Raw genomic sequence first — 18,560 nt, 5'->3', positions numbered from 1 at the left:
AAAAACAAGATTTTTACTGCAGAAATAAACATGTTTACAGCCTGGTACAAAAGACGAGGGTTAGTCTGGATAGCTCATTTCTCAGTCGGCACACACTGTAGGGCGGGTGAATTTTTTTCTAAGATATTGAGATTATGAGTCTTCCAATGAGAGGCACAGCTGACCTGATTGGCAGCCGGGGACACTGTAGCTGTTGGCTCGGAGGCTCAAAGCCCACCTGGTTACATCACAATCGCTCGACAGCAGCAATATGGCTGCCACCGACGATTGGCCTCAAAACAGCGCTTCAGAAACAGATGGGTGACATCACAGGTACTATGTCCATATTTTATACAGTCTATGGTTCTCACTATAGACTGTAAGAAAAATGGACGTCCGATCGCTTGGCTGGAAGTGAGGCTTCCACAAATACTGCTCCCCCTGGTGGCTGGCTGCAGTATAGGTTGAAAACTTTAAAAAATAAATACACATCGTACCAATGTTTCACACACCCGTATGCTGTGGTGATATGTAGTTATTATTTGACTGTTTTATGTTCAAGGCCTTTTTTTCTTAAAAGTCTATTTTTTGTTATTTATCAAAGGTTAAAAAACAGGGTTTTACTTTTGGGTTTGCTTTGATTGACAGCTGCCGTAGAGAGAAACTCTGTTGGACCTCGGGACGGTACGCTGAACGGTGGTGCTCGTTACCATGGATACACACAAATGTCCTACTGCGCTGACTCTGGCTGCAGAAAATGTACAAGATGTCAGCGTACTGGAACGGGATATTTTGGCTTCAAAACCGTACATTGGGAAAAGGCGGAGTGATACTGTCCATTTCATATACAGTCTATGGTTCTCACCACATTGGCATTCCCTATGAGTTCTGATTGTGTTTCAAGCAGTTTCAAGATAAGGTATTGAGTGCAATATTCAAAGAACATCTTAAGGATGTTCATCAATTTAAATAATGTTCCTTTTTTTGTTAAATACGTACACACTCAACTTTAGGAAAAGTCAGGAACCGTCAGTAATCTCTAATTTAACAAAACAGACCCCCCTTGGCCTTGGGGTTACATTTTACGATTTAGTGGAACATAAAACTGCACAGGTAATGTATAAAGCACAAAATAATGTACTTTCTAACTGTGTTCAGAGGTTGTTTGAAATCAGAGACTGGGTTGGCATACAACACAACAGTTTTGAAGGTGATTATCAACAGCACAAGGCAAATATGAAGGACATCTTTTAATGTTTTTTCAGTAACTTTAATAACTGTGATTTAAATACATTCATTTACAGTTAATCATGCCGTTCTGTGCTTTCCAAAAACAATGACACTGCAGAACAGGAAAACAGTGTGATCACATCTGACACAGGAAACTATCTGTGGCTTAGACTAAGTCCCAACTCTTCTGATCTGATGAAGAATGAGTGTTTACAAGGAACATGGAGAAAATATGTGGACTGTATTACTACAGTAGCATTACTCTGATATTTTCCATAGTGCTACAGTAGCTGCAGGTCCATAGGTTAGACTACACTTCACAAAGTAAAAATAACATGATTATGCCATAGAGAGGGGACTGTTTTAGTAATGAGATTAAAAAAATGCAGTCATGTCTAACACAGGAGAGGTTTCATTAAGATGCAAGCCTAGCTGCAAGTTTCATTAGCCTGTTGTCTAAAAAAAAATCATGTTTTATAAAATTAATATTCATTATTAGTTGATATTATCTTGCCGTATTGAGCTGATATTTTTTAACCACAACATTCAGTGGTTAACTCATTGCCTCCACGTTCAAATGGTTGATATATTGATTCATTTATTTCACTTTGATTGTCCAGATGATGGACTACATGCCCTCCTACCCCTCCTCATTCTGCAGAATCTTAGAGCACTGAGAAGCCCTTTCAGAAACCAATAGTTGACATAACTGAGACTGCATCCATGTTTTAGAAGCTGTGTCCAACTTCACTTGCTGCACCCCTCAGAGCACTCATTGTAACGCGGCATCACAGAGGCTTGACAAGGCTGTCTGATTCTGAAGGCTTCTTCAAATGCAGCTGATATGTCCTCCTTCTCCCATGACATGATGGATCCACTTGGTGAATACCTCATGGCCCAACCTATTCTCAGATTCAATGTGCACCAAGGTTGTAATGGTCATAAATGATGACAGTAAATATTTAATATTTACAATTTACAACCCATTCAGACACAATCATCATGTCTGATCGAATCACTTTGTTAACTTTTGTTTTACCAGGGGAATCAGCACACCTATGCTCTATGAGTAAGGCCCTTTAAGTTTCTTATCTTAAAATCACAGGTCTGAAATATTAGCAGCACCTGTCTGATAGTAGATCAGTTGCTTTAATACTTTGACATGGCCTTAAGATGAGTTTATAATATCATCAACTCAAAAAAGGTTCATTTTATTACCAGACAAGAACAATAAAGAGTATTTCAACAGTCAAATGTGTTTTAGGCAATACAGGATTAAGACATTAAAGGCTGAACAGCACCAGGTTACATGTTAAATCTGCCTTCTGTGAGAAGAGTACAAATAGTGCACACAGTATAAGTGACCTAAATATAACCTATATACTCTAATAGGGATAAACTACTTTCCTGTGGCTGTCTCAAAGCACTCTCTGTTAGCTTTATTTGTCTTTACATGATTTTAAAGTGAGATATACTGTAAATCAACATCTACAGTAACACTGTACCATATCATAACATCATCTTTATGTTCCATAAGTCAGGCTTCGTGTTCATGTCATGTCAGCAGAGTAAAAAAACAGATTTTTCATTTTGACCGTTTCGGGTTTTAGTTTTACCTCATATTGCTGCCATCACCTGGTTTTTCCCATCAATGATAAGCAGGAGGCTGACAGAACAACATATTCACACAGCAGCCACTCTGATGTTGCAGGAAAACTCAAATTTATTTCATGTTACAGTGAACACTGACAGATGGATGACCTGTTCTCACCTCCTGCTGATGTACAAAAGTAAGGCCAGATTACCCCCCCTGCTATTTGTAGTCAGAGCCTGTGTAGAAGTAACAGAATTGACATCCTGCCACTTCCTCTAACAAACCCACATCTACGTTGTTGCTAAAGTGCTGTTGCTCCCTCAGTTATGGAAAGTTTAATGACTCTTCTGTTAGCGTTTATTACATTTCCTCTCACCTTTCCTCCTCTACTCTGATAATCCGGTGCACACAGCGATGCAGGAGCCTCATTGGTTGACAGAGCTGTCAATCATGGTGTTATAGCCCTTTTTATAGCATCAAAGTAGGGCTTGGCGATATGGCCTGAAAATGAAAACATTGACTTTTTTCACACAAAATTTGACTAGTGTTTTTTTAGTTAAATTTTTTTCTTCTTAAAGGAAAATAAATTCAGAAGACTCAAACCCGTTTTTAACCTTTGGTGATTAGCTCATTTTTTGGGGTCATCAGGGAAGTAAGCTGTTTGGAGGCAGACATTTTCCAGAGCCTAATCGTCATTGATCAAACGCACGGTCAAACTCGTGTAAGGACTGATGCATGGTTGGACTGAGCCAGCCGTCTGTTGTAGTGGAATAAAAAACCACAGCCCATCCAGCTTTCAGTCATCTTTTTGTGTACAGGTGTACAGATGAGGCCGGGTAACTCAAGCAAATTACTTGAGTCTGGATAATTTAGATCTGGGGACAACAGCTAACATTAGTATTCAGTATAACTGGTTCATATTTACATTAGCAAGGAAGTGGTTAAGGCTAATATAACTTGGTGGTAGTGATATAGTGATAACAGCAGAGACCTAAATGCTTCGTTAGCATATTGTTAGAAAGTGACATGTCGGGTAGCTAACATAATGCTAGCAAGAACACGGTTTAATGCTGAAAATGGCGGCTGATAAAATACAGTGAATGTTGTCTGGATTTGCACTCTGATTGACATGACATGACTACAGAGAGCAGTATGTGTATGTGTGTGTGTGTGTGTGGTTCAAGGGTTTGTGTCTGCGTCTTCTATGGGCTCCACCTGTGGTTCAGTGGGCGGGGTTGAGATGTCCTCCACCTGGTCTGAGTCTGGTTCAGTCACAACCACTTCTACCTGCTGACAGAGAGGAGTAAGATGTCATCATAAGTCACAGAAAGGTTTGGTTTCATCAAACGACCTCTGCTGTGTTTAAAGGCTCAAGCTGCTGTAACTAATCGTCAAACACGTCAGATTAGTTCAATCCTTCTTAAAATTTCATTATATCTAAGAAAAAATCCTCACAGACATATTTTTGAGTGTTGCATAAATACTGTGCTGGATCAGAATTTAACATTTGACACAAAGAACAAAAGTACACTGTATATAAAGTAGACTAACAACTCCTGCATGGAGTCTGGATTATCTTGAATGCAGAGTAAACACTGCTCATGTTAAGAAATATCTCCATCTTTGACAATAATACAGAGGTAGAACTTTTTTGTAAAAACACAATAATATTATAATTTGTCCCAAAGCCACCAGACTGCAGCCATAAAGTAATTTTATGACAGCGGGAGTTTCTGGTCCACTTTGCTCGGATCTGTTCATTTATTTGTGTCACTGAGTTTTCCGTAAGTGTTATACTGGATCAGAGATTACAGTTTGAAACACAGTAAAACTAATAAAACCAATCATGGCAGGGATAGACCAGCAACTGCTGCGATCTGCAATTTAAAATTCCTGTTTTTTGTAAAAGTAGTCTGGTGTCTGAAGAAAATGATGTGAAAGCTGATTCCTCTTCAACAAAAAGGTCTATCTCTGTAATGTTGTCAGACACTTAAATACTTTATTATAATCATTCCTCATGACACTCTTTTAAAACCACTTGAGTCCGTTCACAAAAAAAGTCATTTTACATCTTAGAACTCAGGAGTTGCTGTTCTACCACTGTCTGGATCTGAACATTTATTTGTGTTACCCAGTTTGACATGGATCCTGTGCAGGATCAGAAATAGCCATTTCAAATGAAGTAAAACCTGAACAATCAAAGCAGCAGTAGACCAACAACTCCTTTATTCTGCAATTGAGACTAAGTTCTTATGAAAAGAGGTTTAGTGGCTTTGAAGGATGAGGTGTAACAGCTCTCCCTGGTTTTAAAATCATCTTCCTCTTTAATTAAAAGCTCTCTCTCTGTAGGGAGAGTATTCTTAATGTATCACACAAGATTTGACAGCAGGTCTGTCTTGATCATCTCACTTTGACAAACACTGGATTAGGATTAAAACAACTGAGGCTGGAAAAACTTCTCCAGAACAATAAATGATGAGTGTAGCTGTGGTACCTGAGATGGCTCGGCTGCAGCTGGAGCAACATACACCTCTGGGATGGCCTGAGCAAGTGGAGCAGGTGTGGCAGCTGGGGGGGCACTCTTTGGATAGGTAGGTCGCTGGCTTGGAGTCTGCAGGACACACACACACACACACACACACACACACACACACACACACACACACACACACACACACACACACACACACACACACACACACACACACACACACACACACACAATATCACAGAAAAGAATGAGCAAACTCTAAATAAATAAAATAAAATACATTTAAATCAAACATGTAAGCACAATATATAAGATGATAAGAGGGACCAGTGATAAGGTGTACTTTTCAGCAATATGAAACAGCAGCAAAACTGCAGTTCCTCAAGTGTTCGTCTGAGGCTGGCTCCAGAAGTACCAGAAACCACATACACACAAACTCAAAAAGAACTGATCTTTACAGCAGAAATAAACATGTTTACAGCCTGGTACAAAAGACGAGTGTAATCTGGGTAGCTAGTTTTCCATTATGAGAGGCGCAGCTGACTTGACTGACAGGCAGGAACGCTGTAGCTGTTGGCGAGGAGGCTCAAAGCCCGCCTCTTTACCTCACACTAGCTCAACAGAAGTTAGGTTAAGTTCAACATTTCCAATGCACCTGCCAACAATTGACTTCAAAACAGCGCTTCAGAAACAGATGGGTGACGCCACTGATACTAAGACCATTATTTATAGTGTGGGGATTAGCCACACCAAATATAATGTGATACATAAAGTATCAGTACACCAACACTTCATTACATGTGAGGAAATCAGATGCTAAATGTGTGTAAAGTGAATGGTTTTAAAAGATATGGGCTTCATTTAGATTGATTATAAACATACAGAAGAGACAATTAGCACAAACACTGAGGAAGAACTGGAAGACGCCAGATTCAACTAGTTTGAGTTAATGGTAGAATAATCGTATCTTTAATTTACTTAGAAAATAAATATATTCATGGCATTCGCAACACAACATAAAGTTTTAACCTTCCAATTTCACTGATTGAGTTTCTTTTTTACTTCTGGTATAGCTGTTCACTAAATCGTCTCAGCATCAGCTCATCCTATATATCACTCAGTGTTGTAGGCATAGACTGTATAAATAATAGACGTAGTATCCATGACGCCACCCATCTGTTCCTGAGCGCTGTTTTGAAGCCAATCTTCAGGTGAATTTAGAGTCTGGGATTGTTATGTTTGCTTGTGCTTTCGTGTGACTTTAATATTTGTATTGATTAGCTCAGAACTTACACATAATAACAGAAACAAACAGCAGTGGTAGACCAACACTTTCTGAAGCTGCTTCCGCAGTCTCATCCAGTCAGTGATTTGTGTTGTGATATTGTTTTGGATCCAAACTAACAATTTAAACACCAAAGTCACACAAAAACACAAACACAAAATAATCAAGGCACCTGTACACCAGCAACGCCTGTATCCTCTGAGGTTAAACTCTTGTTTCTATCAGTGTAGCTAAAACCTGATAACTGATGCTAAACACTCAATGTAAACAGGATTTTCCATTTCAGGTGACAGTATGAGAAAATGTGTGATTTAGTCCTGGTGCTCTCATGCCCTTTAGAGGTCACATGAGGCTTTCAGGTATCAGAGCTCACCCTGGTTCCCCCTGCAGCGAGGACACTCAGCCCAAACAGCATGACGGTGATACAGATCAGCAGCTCCAGGACCAGGAAGATCACCAGCGTCCCAAGGATCCCGTCGATCAACAGCTGAGCAGAGAAACCATCAAGAAAACAGGGTGAGAACTCAGGGGGAGGATTTAGAGTGAAACACAGGTGTGCTGATGTGACAGGGGTGATTTTACAAACAAATGAAACCTCTCTGACTGTGTAAATATTCTTAAAACAGTGTTCAGTCACTTACTTTACACTTTTGCTCGATCAGCCCGGTGCATTTCCTGAAACAATGTTGCTGCAGTGAACAGACAGAGAAACAATGGAGTCTGTTTCTTCATACCATCAATTTACAACTTTATTCATGATTCTGCCCTCAATTACAGCTGCACTAACGAGTCAGGCTATCAGCTAATCTAAGGAAATGAAACCCCAAATGTTTACAGAATCTATTCAAAGATTTCAGCTGTTTCATAACCCAAAAACATCAAACATTTTCTGGTTTCAGCTTGTTCAACTCAGGGGTTTTTACTGCTCTCTGTCTCTGGATGGAGGTAAATGAAGAGTATTTGAGTTTCAAACTGTTGGTTTGATAGAAGAGACATCTGAAGATGTTAAATTTGACCTCAGTTATATACTTGTAGATTTGACTATCGAATGATAATAAGTTAATGACTTCTGAAATGTGAACATGTTTCCCTCATAGATGTATCATTATATATGTGTGGGTCACCAATTAATTTCAACTTGTGTTGCAAGTTGAAATGTCAACATCTTCATTCCTGTCACATCTTTGTCATGTTTAAATCTTATCAGAGGGACTCCTCCTCTTAGTCATGTCTGAGATACGATTAATTCTGATCTATATCTTGTAAAGCAGGGTACAGGAGTGCAAATCGATAGGGCAATCACAGGAGGATTTAGTGGAAGGTAGTGGAGAGAATGTAGATTGCAATCAGGGCATTGTTCCCCCATTTAAAATAAATCTTTTATATGTAGCAAAATGTAGCATAATCCCCCTACAGAGCTTCTGAAATACTGCAAAGTGATCATTTTTATCTTGTGTACACAAGATTTACTTTTGGCTCCAACACAGCGATTGTCCTGTTAACAACACAAACTAATGAGATGGCATGAGGTGGATAGTGATGCTGATGGGACTGTTGCAAAATTACAGTATTAACAATAACCTTTCAAAAAATGTATATAGATGTTGTGTTAAAAATAAGCATACAGTGATAAGTGTAACTAATTAGTTCATAGTAGAGGTAGGTAGTGGTTCTCTACGCTGATTGCCACCCATCATAAAACAGGGAGGACAAAGAAGCAGCAGCAGAAGAAGAAGACTCAGTAACCAGCTTGCTAGCTAGCCTTTAATGCAGTGAGTGGCTTCTGCTGCAACGTGAATCATGCCAGAGGAGACGACAGATGACAGTCAGGTACTCCACCTCAACCCTCAAAGAGTCTCCTCACCAGTTTGAGAGTCTTTTGGAAAAAGACGGGGTGTGTGTGGACAACTCAGAAGAAGACAGCAAGTCTAGGTTTAATAAGAAGTTTCTGTCTCTGTGACGAGGATTACACTTAACTTTGAACAATATTAGAAACGGATGATGACATGTAAGTCAGTAAGTTGTGTTTGTCAGTAATGCTTCACTCTTGTCTTGCCTTTCTTCAATTTGACCGATAATTTTGTTTTTTCTAATTTTTCCATAAGTATCATGATGACATCGTTACTGTGACTTTTTGACAACAATTGCGGGGAGAAAATCTAATATTGTGACAGCCCTATTTGCTACACCTTACAGAATGATGATAAAGCCATGATCCAGCTAACAAAGCATTATGAGGTGAGCTGTTCATATAAATCCATACATTACCTAGGTCTTTGATTGGATCCAAACAAACCACATGGATAAATAGCTCCTCTACCAAGACAAACAGACTTAGTTTAATGTATGTAAGCTGAGCTTATTACATATGAACAAAACATGGGACGTTCCCCTCAACTCTGCCCAGCGGAGGGCGCTCATGTTACACAGAAAACACCTGTCTAAATGTCATAAAAATACATTATAAATAGTGTTATCATGATCATAGGGCAAATTACTGACAAATGATGGCATTTAATGATACATGGAGTGGAATTATTATCAGTGCTGCCTCACGCAGGTTAATATCTTGCATGCACAAGATAAAAAAGATCACCTCCTGGGACTACAGGGGCTCCGTATCCCTCCCTCCTGTGCTGACTGCATGGTACTAGTTCACTTAACCTCTCTAACTCTGGTGCACAGGAGACAACTGGGGGATTTTCTGTGTTGTTAGGTTTTACATAATTATTGTACCAAAAATATTAAGTATTAGGAGGGAAAAGACCAGCAACTCCTGTTGTGAAGAGACTGATGGCCTTAAAGAGAACACCTCAGGACTCCCTGAGCTGGTCTTGCTATTCTTTCTGCTGTGTGAAAAAATACATCGGACAAAAAGGGTTTTAAATGTTAAGAATTTCTAGTGTTATATAATCTGATGATAACAAAAACATAGAGGCTTTGAACCAACTTAAACCCCCTGCTGGAACATGCTTCTGGTTCATATTAAATGAAAGAGAGAGTACATGAGCTTCATTTTATTCTGTTTTGTTAATGAACACATTTCTGTCCTGCAAACATTGTTTCAGTCTTGCACCAGAAAAGACTCAGGTCTTCCAAATACAGACTGGTCATTTTGAGCTAGAAGCTTAATATAAATATATTAGGGCTGTCAATCCATTAATATGTTAAATCGAGATTAATCCATGTCTGCTCACAGTTAACTCGTGATTAATCGCAGAATAATCGCATGTTTTTGATCGGTTGTAAATGAACCTTGAAGGATTATTTTCTAGGTCTTTAATAATCTTATTGTGCTGATGGTCATAATCACAGAGCATCTTTTCGTTAATCATGCTTAAAAATGAAGTGGTGTTAAAAAGAATATGTCTGAACTCGTCATTATCGTGTTCACTTTGACAGCTCTAACATATTTATATAGTTACTGCAGTCACGTTGTGATCTTGTTGAGGCCAATCATTCTCAGATACAGTGACTGTCACTTTTAAGATGCACTTTGAAAATGTGCTTCTGATGTTAGTCCTCATCAGTGTCAGAGTTAATTTTCTATCCAGACAATGCTTAGTCAGCATTTTGACGCAGTTTTTTCCTCAGCTATAATTTAATATTAATGAATTAACTCTGATATTACATAATGAATAGGTTTTAGGGGCATTACCACGGCATGCAGCTCCAGCCTGCGGCAGTGTTCACAGTGGTACGAGTCCTGGCGGTAGGGCAGGTGTTTGGACATCAGACCCAGAGCGGCTGTGGCGAACGCAGCGCTGATGAGGTGAAGGATCAGGAGACATTTCACCTGTAGAAAAAGACAGGAGTGCTCAGGGTGCCAGAGAGTCATCACACCAAACATCACTGAGGGTTGAAGAGTGTTGTTTGGTGGCTTATTCCTTTAGATAAGGAACACATCTGTCTGTGTATATGATATATTTGAGATGATCCAGACAGGAACACACAGTTCTACTTTAATTCAGACTCACCCAGAACAGAGTTGGTCTCCTCCCAGCATGGATCAACACTGAGCCAGACAGAGTCACCTGCAGGGTAACACTAAAATTGACTCTGGCTTTGCATTTAGAGGGAATGACTTGCAGCGTTTACACTAAGCTTTGAATCAGGTGCTTAGATAATAAAGTATAAAAATCCACCTGTATGACCACGACGAGGAAGAGAGCGATGTCTCCTGTGAAGTGGACCTCATGGACCTGCAGCACAGACGCACTCAGACACAGAATCAGACCTCCGATGACCACCTGGATTGCCTTTCAGGTAAAAAGCAGGGAGAAGAAGTGATCAGCACATGGAGTCAAACAGATACATGAAATATATCAAAGACAGACGCATAGAGGATCTTACAGCAGCACAATGCACTGAGGTGTTTGCTGTTACCTGACTGAATACACAACTGATTAATTTTTCCTCTCATTTCAGTATCTCTCTGTTGGACTAGGAGAAGGCCTACTAGGGGTCTTGTGGGGGTTACTGTAGGAATATGGGGTTCTGGGGGTGTTACTGCGAGCTATCTGGTCCCTGTATGAACAAAATGAGAGCTGGGTCAGTGTAATCGGAACAAAGTTTGCATTGGCCTCTGTCAGGGTTGTTTCTGTTTGTGATCTTCGTGGACAGGTTCTTAAGGCACAGCTGGGAGGAAGAGGGTCTCCAGTTTGGGACCCTCAGAATATCAACTCTGCCTTTTGCAGATGTGATTCTGTTGGCTTCCTCTGGCTACAACCTCCAGCAGGCATCGGGGCAGTTTGCAGCTGAGTACATAGTGGCTGAGACGTGGATCAGCACCTCTAAAGTCCGGGACCATGGTTCTCTGCTGCAAAACCGTGGAGTGCTGGGGATGAGTCTCAGCCCCAAGTAAAGGAATTTAAGTATCTCAGGGACTGTGCGGCATCAGTTGTGCTGGACCATGATGGTAAAGAAGAAGCTGAGCCTGAAGGTGAAGCTTTCAACTTACTAAGGAGATCATGGATACAAGCAGCTCTAAATGAGGGTCAGGAGCTCTGGCATCAGGAGGGAGCTCAGAGCAGAGTTGATGATTTCCAGGTACGCTCAACTAGTGTCAAACCCCCAGGAAAGGCCCATGGCTCGTGGAGGGATTATATATCTGACCTGGTCTGGGAACACCTCAGGATCCCCCAGGAGGAGCTGGACAGTGTTACATGGAAGAGGGATGCCTGGGTCAACTTGCTTAGGCTGCTAACCGAGACTTGACACTGAATAATTGGAAGCTAATAGATGGATCGATGTGTTACACTCCTGGAATAACAGTGTCCTTGTTCCTAAAGTAACCGCCTGCTTTGCACGTATGCATAACTTCAGCACAGATTGACAGAGTGCATATTAAGCCCTGTTAACACACAGCTAGACTCTTGAAAACTTCCTGAAATGGCAGAATTTTTTCAAACTAAATTAATTAACATTTTCTGCAAGAAGTCAAGGTGAGCTGATGTGAGATCGCAGCGGGTAGAAGTCAGGTTAGTTCACTGTGAGTGAGTGGGCGGGTCAATGGCGTTTACATCATGTGCCCGGTGTGATCTTCTCTGCTCCCAGCATGTTACCTCCTATCATTCATTGATACTGTGAATACACGCAATCACAGGCAGCATTGATGAAGACACAAACACTGTCAGCACAGAGTCAGACTCTGGGCAGACTGCCCTGAAGTTTTCTAGAAGTTTCCAGGAGTCCATGTGTGTATAGGGCTTTAGACATGGTTTGCTTTACAGACTTACTCCCAGAGTCTTGGGCTCCATCTTGACCAGACTCTGCAGCTGTCTCGGGGAGAGATTCCCCGTGACAGGCATCGGGTCTTTGTCATCCTGAGACATCCTGCTGCGGATGGGGAAACAACAAAACATAATGGATTATTTTAAATTTGATTTCAAGTTGGTTCAAGTCCTTTTTATCAGATGAATCTGTTTGTACGTGTTCATAAAAAGTCCTCTAAGCACACCTAAGTCAGTCATGGAGTTCCACAAGAAACAGTAGTTGGACAAACTCTATTCAGTTCCATAATATCATCAGGAAAAACTCTTTAAATGTTTGTTGTTATGCAGATGATACTCAGTTTATAAGAAATGAAACGCTCACATTCAGAGTTCAGAGCCTGCTGAAGCTGAGGGGGTGTGTTCCAGGTCAACCAGCCTGATGAGGTTTCTGCATCAACAGAAAATAATGTTTTTAATGACATCAGCTCAGACAGATATTATGAAGCTCCGAACTTCACACCTAATAAAGAAAACAAATAAACACTAAACATTCCTCACGGCATGTATACTGATTAGCTCTGACATAAAAGCACACTCCAAAATCTCTAAACTTAGATGTTTTTTGTGATAAATATCTCATTAGACTCAATAAGCCACACTGACCTAATAAATCCAGATTAACATCTTATTTTAAGACATAACAAGCTAAAATGAGAGCTGGATTATTTGTAGTGAGTAAAAGGAATATCCTGATCGGGATAAGTAAAATGCACTCAAGTTAAGTTAAGTTGGCAAGCATGTGAAATCCTCCCATATCATCACTCTCATCATGTGGTTTGGCTTCTACTGCAACCTAGTGGCTTTATATCATACTGCACCACTTTCAAAACTTCACTCAGAAATTACTACCTTATCAACTCCGTATCAGGTGCATAGATGCACGTATTGGCTAGAAATTCATGATAACATATTGCCATAGTAATTGTTGCATAGCCCAGTTCCAACAGACAGACAGTAGCTTTTCTTCAAATTTGAATGTCACATATTTTATTCTGTTGGAACTTTTAAAAGTAGAAAAATACTTCACACATCTATTTCATAAGGCAGGTGACTCAGAGAGGAATCAGTCCATCAGAAATATAAAGCAAACTCTGGCACACTATTTAACATTTTAGAACCAAAACATTGACAGTAAATGTACTTTTGACTGTTTGATGGTGAGCTGGAGTTGCTCTGTTTTTGTTATTTAAAGAATGGCTATGTGGTAATACTTATCAAACAAACACTGATTCCATCTTTAAGTTACAGAAACGATTTATGAGAATCAAAAAATGATCAAATTACCTTGAACCAACCAATGCATTATTTATTAGTTTAAAGGCCCACTAGAAGGGCCAGAATTTCATTTCTACTAGAAAGGCCACGAGAGGTCATTTTGACTGCCAGATTCTAAATTGTATCATCTTTTATGATAAATACCCAATCTAGATAATGATGTGTTTATTGTTTAAGGATATACTATATATTTATGAAAATATACATATATTTATTTGAAACTTTCCTCGGCGAGTGACTTTCATCTGCTTCTTATTCAGATAGATCGCCGGTCTGCACAATTAGAGTTGTCTATTTTTCTCAGTTTCAATCCAAAACTTTTCAAATTGCTTTGTTCACTACGGTGATAGTTAGGCATATGTCCAGCGTGTAAATATATCAATCCTAACATCATTATGACTGCCTGTGGCCGAAGTTGGTAAACGTGATCATTTAATTGTTGCCTTTTGTGCAATTGGTATAAATGACATTTTAAATTCGTAAACACTCAACTTTAGGAAAAGTCAGGAACCGTCAGTAATCTCTAACTAAAGAAAGTTACACGACATATACATGTGAAAACAGAGGAGCAGGTTTTCATCAAGGATCTCTCTGTACATTGCTGCGTTCATCTTTCCCTTGATCCTGAATAGTCTCCCAGTTCCTGCCGCTGAAAAACATCCCTACAGCATGATGCTGTCACCACCATGCTTCACTGTAGGGATGGTATTGTCCAGGTGATGAGTGGTGCCTGGTTTCCTCCAGACATTCAGGCCAAAGAGTTCAATCTTGGTTTCATCAGACCAGAGAATGTTGTTTCCTTTAGGTCCCTATTGGTAAACTTTCATGTGCTTTGTACAGAGGAGTGGCTTCCATCTGTCCACTCTACCATAAAGGTCTGATCTGTGGAGTGCTCCAGAGATGGTTGATCTTCCTCCACAGAGGAACGCTGGAGCTCTGTCAGAGTGACTGTTGGGTTCTTGGTCACCTCCCTGACCAAGGCCTATTCTCCCCCGATCATTCATTTTGGCCAGGCGGCCAGCTCTAGGGAGAGTCCTGGTGGTTCCAAACTTCTTCTATTTACGTATGATGGACACCACTGTGCTCTTTGGGACCTTCAATGCAGCAGAATTTTTTCTGTACCCTTCCCCAGATCTGTGTCTCCATACAATCCTGTCTCGGAGGTCTACAGACCTTCAACTTTATGGCTTGGTTTGTGCTCTGACATGCACTGTCAACTGTATGATCTTATATAGACAGGTGTGTGCCTTTCCAAATCATGTCCAATCATTTGAATTTACCACAGGTGGACTCCAATCAAGTTGTAGAAACATTTCAAGAGTGGCAGTGGAAACAGGATGCATCTGAACTCTATTTTGAGTTTCAAAGCTAAGGGTCTGAATTTTTATGCACGTGCGATATTTGAGTGTTTTAATTTTAATTAATTTGCAAACAGTTTTACAAAACATTTTTCACTTTGTCATTACGGGGTATTGTGTGTAGATTGATGAGTGAAAAAAATAATTCAATCCATTTTGGAACATTTTCTTGGCTGCTGAATCCCTCAGTGATTATTTTGTTTTTGTTTTTATTTGTGATTTTTTACATGGCTTCAATGTTGTGGAGGGAATTGTTGATTGTTCATGCAGACCAAAATAAACTAAACTTAAACTAAAGAATCATACACAGGACTATAACATCTGTATTATACGTAAACATACAAGTAGATATGATAAGTGAAGACAGAGAGGGTAAATAAATGTTCAGTCATGTATGTGCACATACTTCATGTCACCACTACCTGAGTCTAGCTAGACTAAGGTATGAGGATACCTGAGCATCATTACATGCTGTGAGCCTGAATGATGAGCTAATAATAGAAGGAATGATCGGGCCCTGCTCTCAAAGACAGTGAGCCTGTGTTATGGACGCTTGCAGCATCACTCTCTCAGACTGCAGCTGTGATATAAACCTGCTGAGCACACAGGATGAATCTGAACCTTTTTTTAGGCCTCAGCCTGAAGGATATCTCTCAATTCAAATATGCAGCAGTGACACAGCAAAACGTGGATTTCTTCCTCTTCAACACAAATATATTACTAACTGAGTTTTACATATTAATGTGCTGACTTGCATACAATTCCAGATTTAACAGTTAACATTTATAAAATAGTCTGGAGCAGTCAAAGATAAAACAATGTTACTAACCATCCGTTTCTCTGTAAACTCTAGGACCATCACACTTAGAGTTTACATTAATCATGAACACATGTGTTTGCAGTATAATAAAACATCTCAGTGGTCTGCAGCAGGCCGGGGAGGCGCTGATGGACCGCAGTGAGATCTGACTCAGCTGCAGGCGCTCCAAAACAAAACTCAGGCCGAGCTGTGCAGGACTCACCCGGGCTGCGTTTTTGGAGTCACCCCCCTCAGCTCCGCCATGAGTTTAACAGTTTCCACATAGAAAGTCATCACGCTACAGAACCATCCGCGGGTCTGAATGACACCTCAATGTCAGCCCGTCCTGTCCCGGGTTACTTGTCCCGGCCTGTGCTGCGGGGCAAAATGCGGTAAAGGGATGATCTTACCTGCAGCTGTCCGTCTACTGTGATGTCCGCTCCGTGCAGGTGTGTATCAGACCTGTCTATATGTGTGTGCGTGTGAGTGAGGATGCTCTGCAGGCTGCAGCAGGGTGTGTTCATCACGCGCGACTCTCACTGCAGCACTCGGACTCGGACTTATTTCTGTTCACAGACTGCAGACAGCCCGCTGCGCACCGAGCTCATGTGACGTCATACGGTACCTTAAAAAAAGTGACATAGATGAACACAAATTATGTTTTTAAAATACTGTTTGATTTTTTAAAATGAAAAATAAATGCTTGTTTCAAATTTGACCACTTTGTGAGAGACTGCGTGAGCAAATAGTTCAACAGCTTCAGAATAATGTTCCTCAGAGTAACATGACAAAGAATGAGTGGATTTCATCATCTACAGTACATAATATCATTAAAAGATTCATCTGTACAAAAGGGACAAGGACCAAAACCAACATGCATGGACCTGATCTTCAGGCCCTCAGGCAGCACTGCATTGAAACCAGATATGACTCTGTAGTGGAAATCACTACATGGGCTCAAAATCACTTCCAAAAACCATTGTATGTGAACACAGTTCATCACTGCATCCACACATGCAGGTTAAAACTGAACCATGCAAACAGGAAACCAGAAACAGGATCCAGAAACATCGGAGACTTCTCTGGACCTGAGCTAATTTAAGATGGACTGACGTGAAGTGGTAAACTGCCCTGTGGTCTGATGAATCAAAATCGGACGTTCTTTTTGTATGTTCGGTGGTTTACACATCTGTGAAGGAGCATCATTTGATAAGTGGTGTTTCTTCGTATTATAATTGAAGGATTATCAGTTATCCTGCCTTTATAAGCCCTCAACTAACACGCTGTCATGTCTACAAACCTATTATTATTTATGTTGTGAAATCTTATTTCTTTATTGAATTTAGTTTGTTTTTATAGTAAAAGTGTTCATTTTATCTCATTCTCAGCTTTGAGTCAAATTATGTTTGTTTATTTTCTGATTTGTTTTTGTAAGTTTGATCAGTTTTTGTGCAAAAGCCTGATATTATTAAGAACTTGTAAAATATGTTAGATGGCATTTGTTTAAAAGTTTAAATTTAGCTTATTATTAAATTTGTGATGTTTTTTTTCCTTTGGCCACGAGGTGGCGCCGCAATGCAGCCAGGGATTCTCAGGCTGTGACAGTAAACACAATGAAAACTTGTGACCTATTACTAAGAATTCTAACAGAAACATTAGCTTTTTTTTTTTTTTTTTTAAAGTTCTGAGATATTAAATATTGGTTTATAACACAAAGATCCTCACAGTGGTTTCCTGCAGCTATATAGTCTCATAGATCAATGATAACTTACCTTAGTATTGATTTTATGAACATGTACTGCAAGCAGATTACATATGTTAAACTTGTGGTTCTCTCTTATTTATTAGAATATTTAATACCTAAGCATATGAAAAGTTGTATTACACTAAGTTTCACCTGCCTTAAATATTCAGTATCAGCAGGCAGAAACAAATATGGTGTTTTTGAGGGGTTTTATTTCACGTCATTGCATTCCTTTTATTGACAGACACGAACTCCCTGATTTCTCCCTCTCTCTCTCTCTTTGACCTGCAGCAGCAGGTCTCTCGTCCTGTTGTAACAGCTGTGTTCAGCTTCATGTTGTGAACTGTGGAAGCTCTTTAATTTTCTTTACAGTTCAGTCTTATGGAGGCTGCAGCTGCTAAATGATGCGTACTATATATAATGTCACATGCACCAAAGTCTTCAAAACACATCTCTGACCTCTTCAAAAAAATTCTCTGGGTTTACTTCTAATCATGTTTCAGGATTTGATCTCAGATTATTTAAAATACAGTCTCATACATGTGTGAGATTTTTTGGGAATCTTGGCAAATTATAACTTAATGAAAACAAAACAGGTTTACTATATTTTACTTCTCTATGATTTTGCTGATTTATGATTTTGTAAACTGACAATATTAAAGATATTCTCCTTTAAGTTTGTGAGGTTTGGTCTTGCAGAGACTTTAGAAACAGGGAGATCATTCAGGACCTGTTCCAGCTGGGCTTGTGAACAGGAATGAGATTTAAGTCCAATTATGAAAGAATAACATTTTAAACTCAATGTCAGACCTTTGTACCATATTCATTTTACCTGAAGCAAACAGTAAAACAAAGCGGTAAGAAGAGAGAGTGGATTCACACATTGAATGCATGGAGGTTCCCCTGATGCATTGCAAAAGGTTTGTGCTTCTATAACTGCAAAGCTGTGTGTGCTCTGCAGAGTTTTCAAAGTGCAGGTGAATTTCTTTGCAGTCATCACGCCTAACCATCTCCTCATGACGTCTCTGTCT

The 18,560-nt window shown here is 39.9% G+C and overlaps 1 protein-coding gene across 6 annotated transcripts; it reads right to left on the bottom strand.

Moving 5' to 3' along the window:
* Window positions 1-1,233: 1,233 nt before the first annotated feature.
* On the bottom strand, window positions 1,234-16,408 carry si:dkey-81h8.1 (uncharacterized protein LOC100034657 homolog). Of its 6 annotated transcripts, none has more exons than XM_034704245.1 (10): window positions 16,196-16,408; window positions 12,676-12,741; window positions 12,318-12,417; window positions 10,725-10,838; window positions 10,557-10,613; window positions 10,238-10,375; window positions 7,221-7,268; window positions 6,953-7,066; window positions 5,298-5,414; window positions 1,234-4,093 (listed from the first exon to the last, which is right to left on the bottom strand). In XM_034704245.1, exons 3-10 carry the CDS (start codon window positions 12,411-12,413, stop codon window positions 3,983-3,985), a joined length of 795 nt encoding a protein of 264 aa, XP_034560136.1. In that variant the 5' UTR covers window positions 12,414-12,417; window positions 12,676-12,741; window positions 16,196-16,408; the 3' UTR covers window positions 1,234-3,982. The 6 variants fall into 6 exon arrangements, with proteins under 6 accessions (XP_034560136.1, XP_034560135.1, XP_034560138.1 ...); XM_034704244.1 differs by having other exon boundaries at window positions 12,318-12,414; window positions 16,196-16,307; XM_034704247.1 differs by lacking the exon at window positions 7,221-7,268.
* Between the last annotated feature and the right edge of the window lie 2,152 nt (window positions 16,409-18,560).

This window comes from Notolabrus celidotus, chromosome 16 (assembly GCF_009762535.1).
Source record: "Notolabrus celidotus isolate fNotCel1 chromosome 16, fNotCel1.pri, whole genome shotgun sequence".
Classification (NCBI taxonomy): Eukaryota; Metazoa; Chordata; class Actinopteri; order Labriformes; family Labridae; genus Notolabrus; species Notolabrus celidotus.
The sequence above is the reverse complement of the archived record's forward strand: the minus strand, read 5'-3'. Positions and strand labels throughout refer to the sequence as shown.

What these genes read in the sequence shown, in the direction of transcription:
- si:dkey-81h8.1 (XM_034704242.1), bottom strand. Translation starts at nt 16,309, where the DNA reads ATGAACACACCCTGCTGCAGCCTGCAGAGCATCCTCACTCACACGCAC. An exon ending in GGCTGGAGCTGCATGCCGTG is followed by an intron (nt 7,269 to 10,237) that starts GTAATGCCCCTA and finishes TGTTCACTGCAG; the next exon opens with CAACATTGTTTCAGGAAATG. An exon ending in CTGCAGCCGAGCCATCTCAG is followed by an intron (nt 4,094 to 5,297) that starts GTACCACAGCTA and finishes CCTCTCTGTCAG; the next exon opens with CAGGTAGAAGTGGTTGTGAC.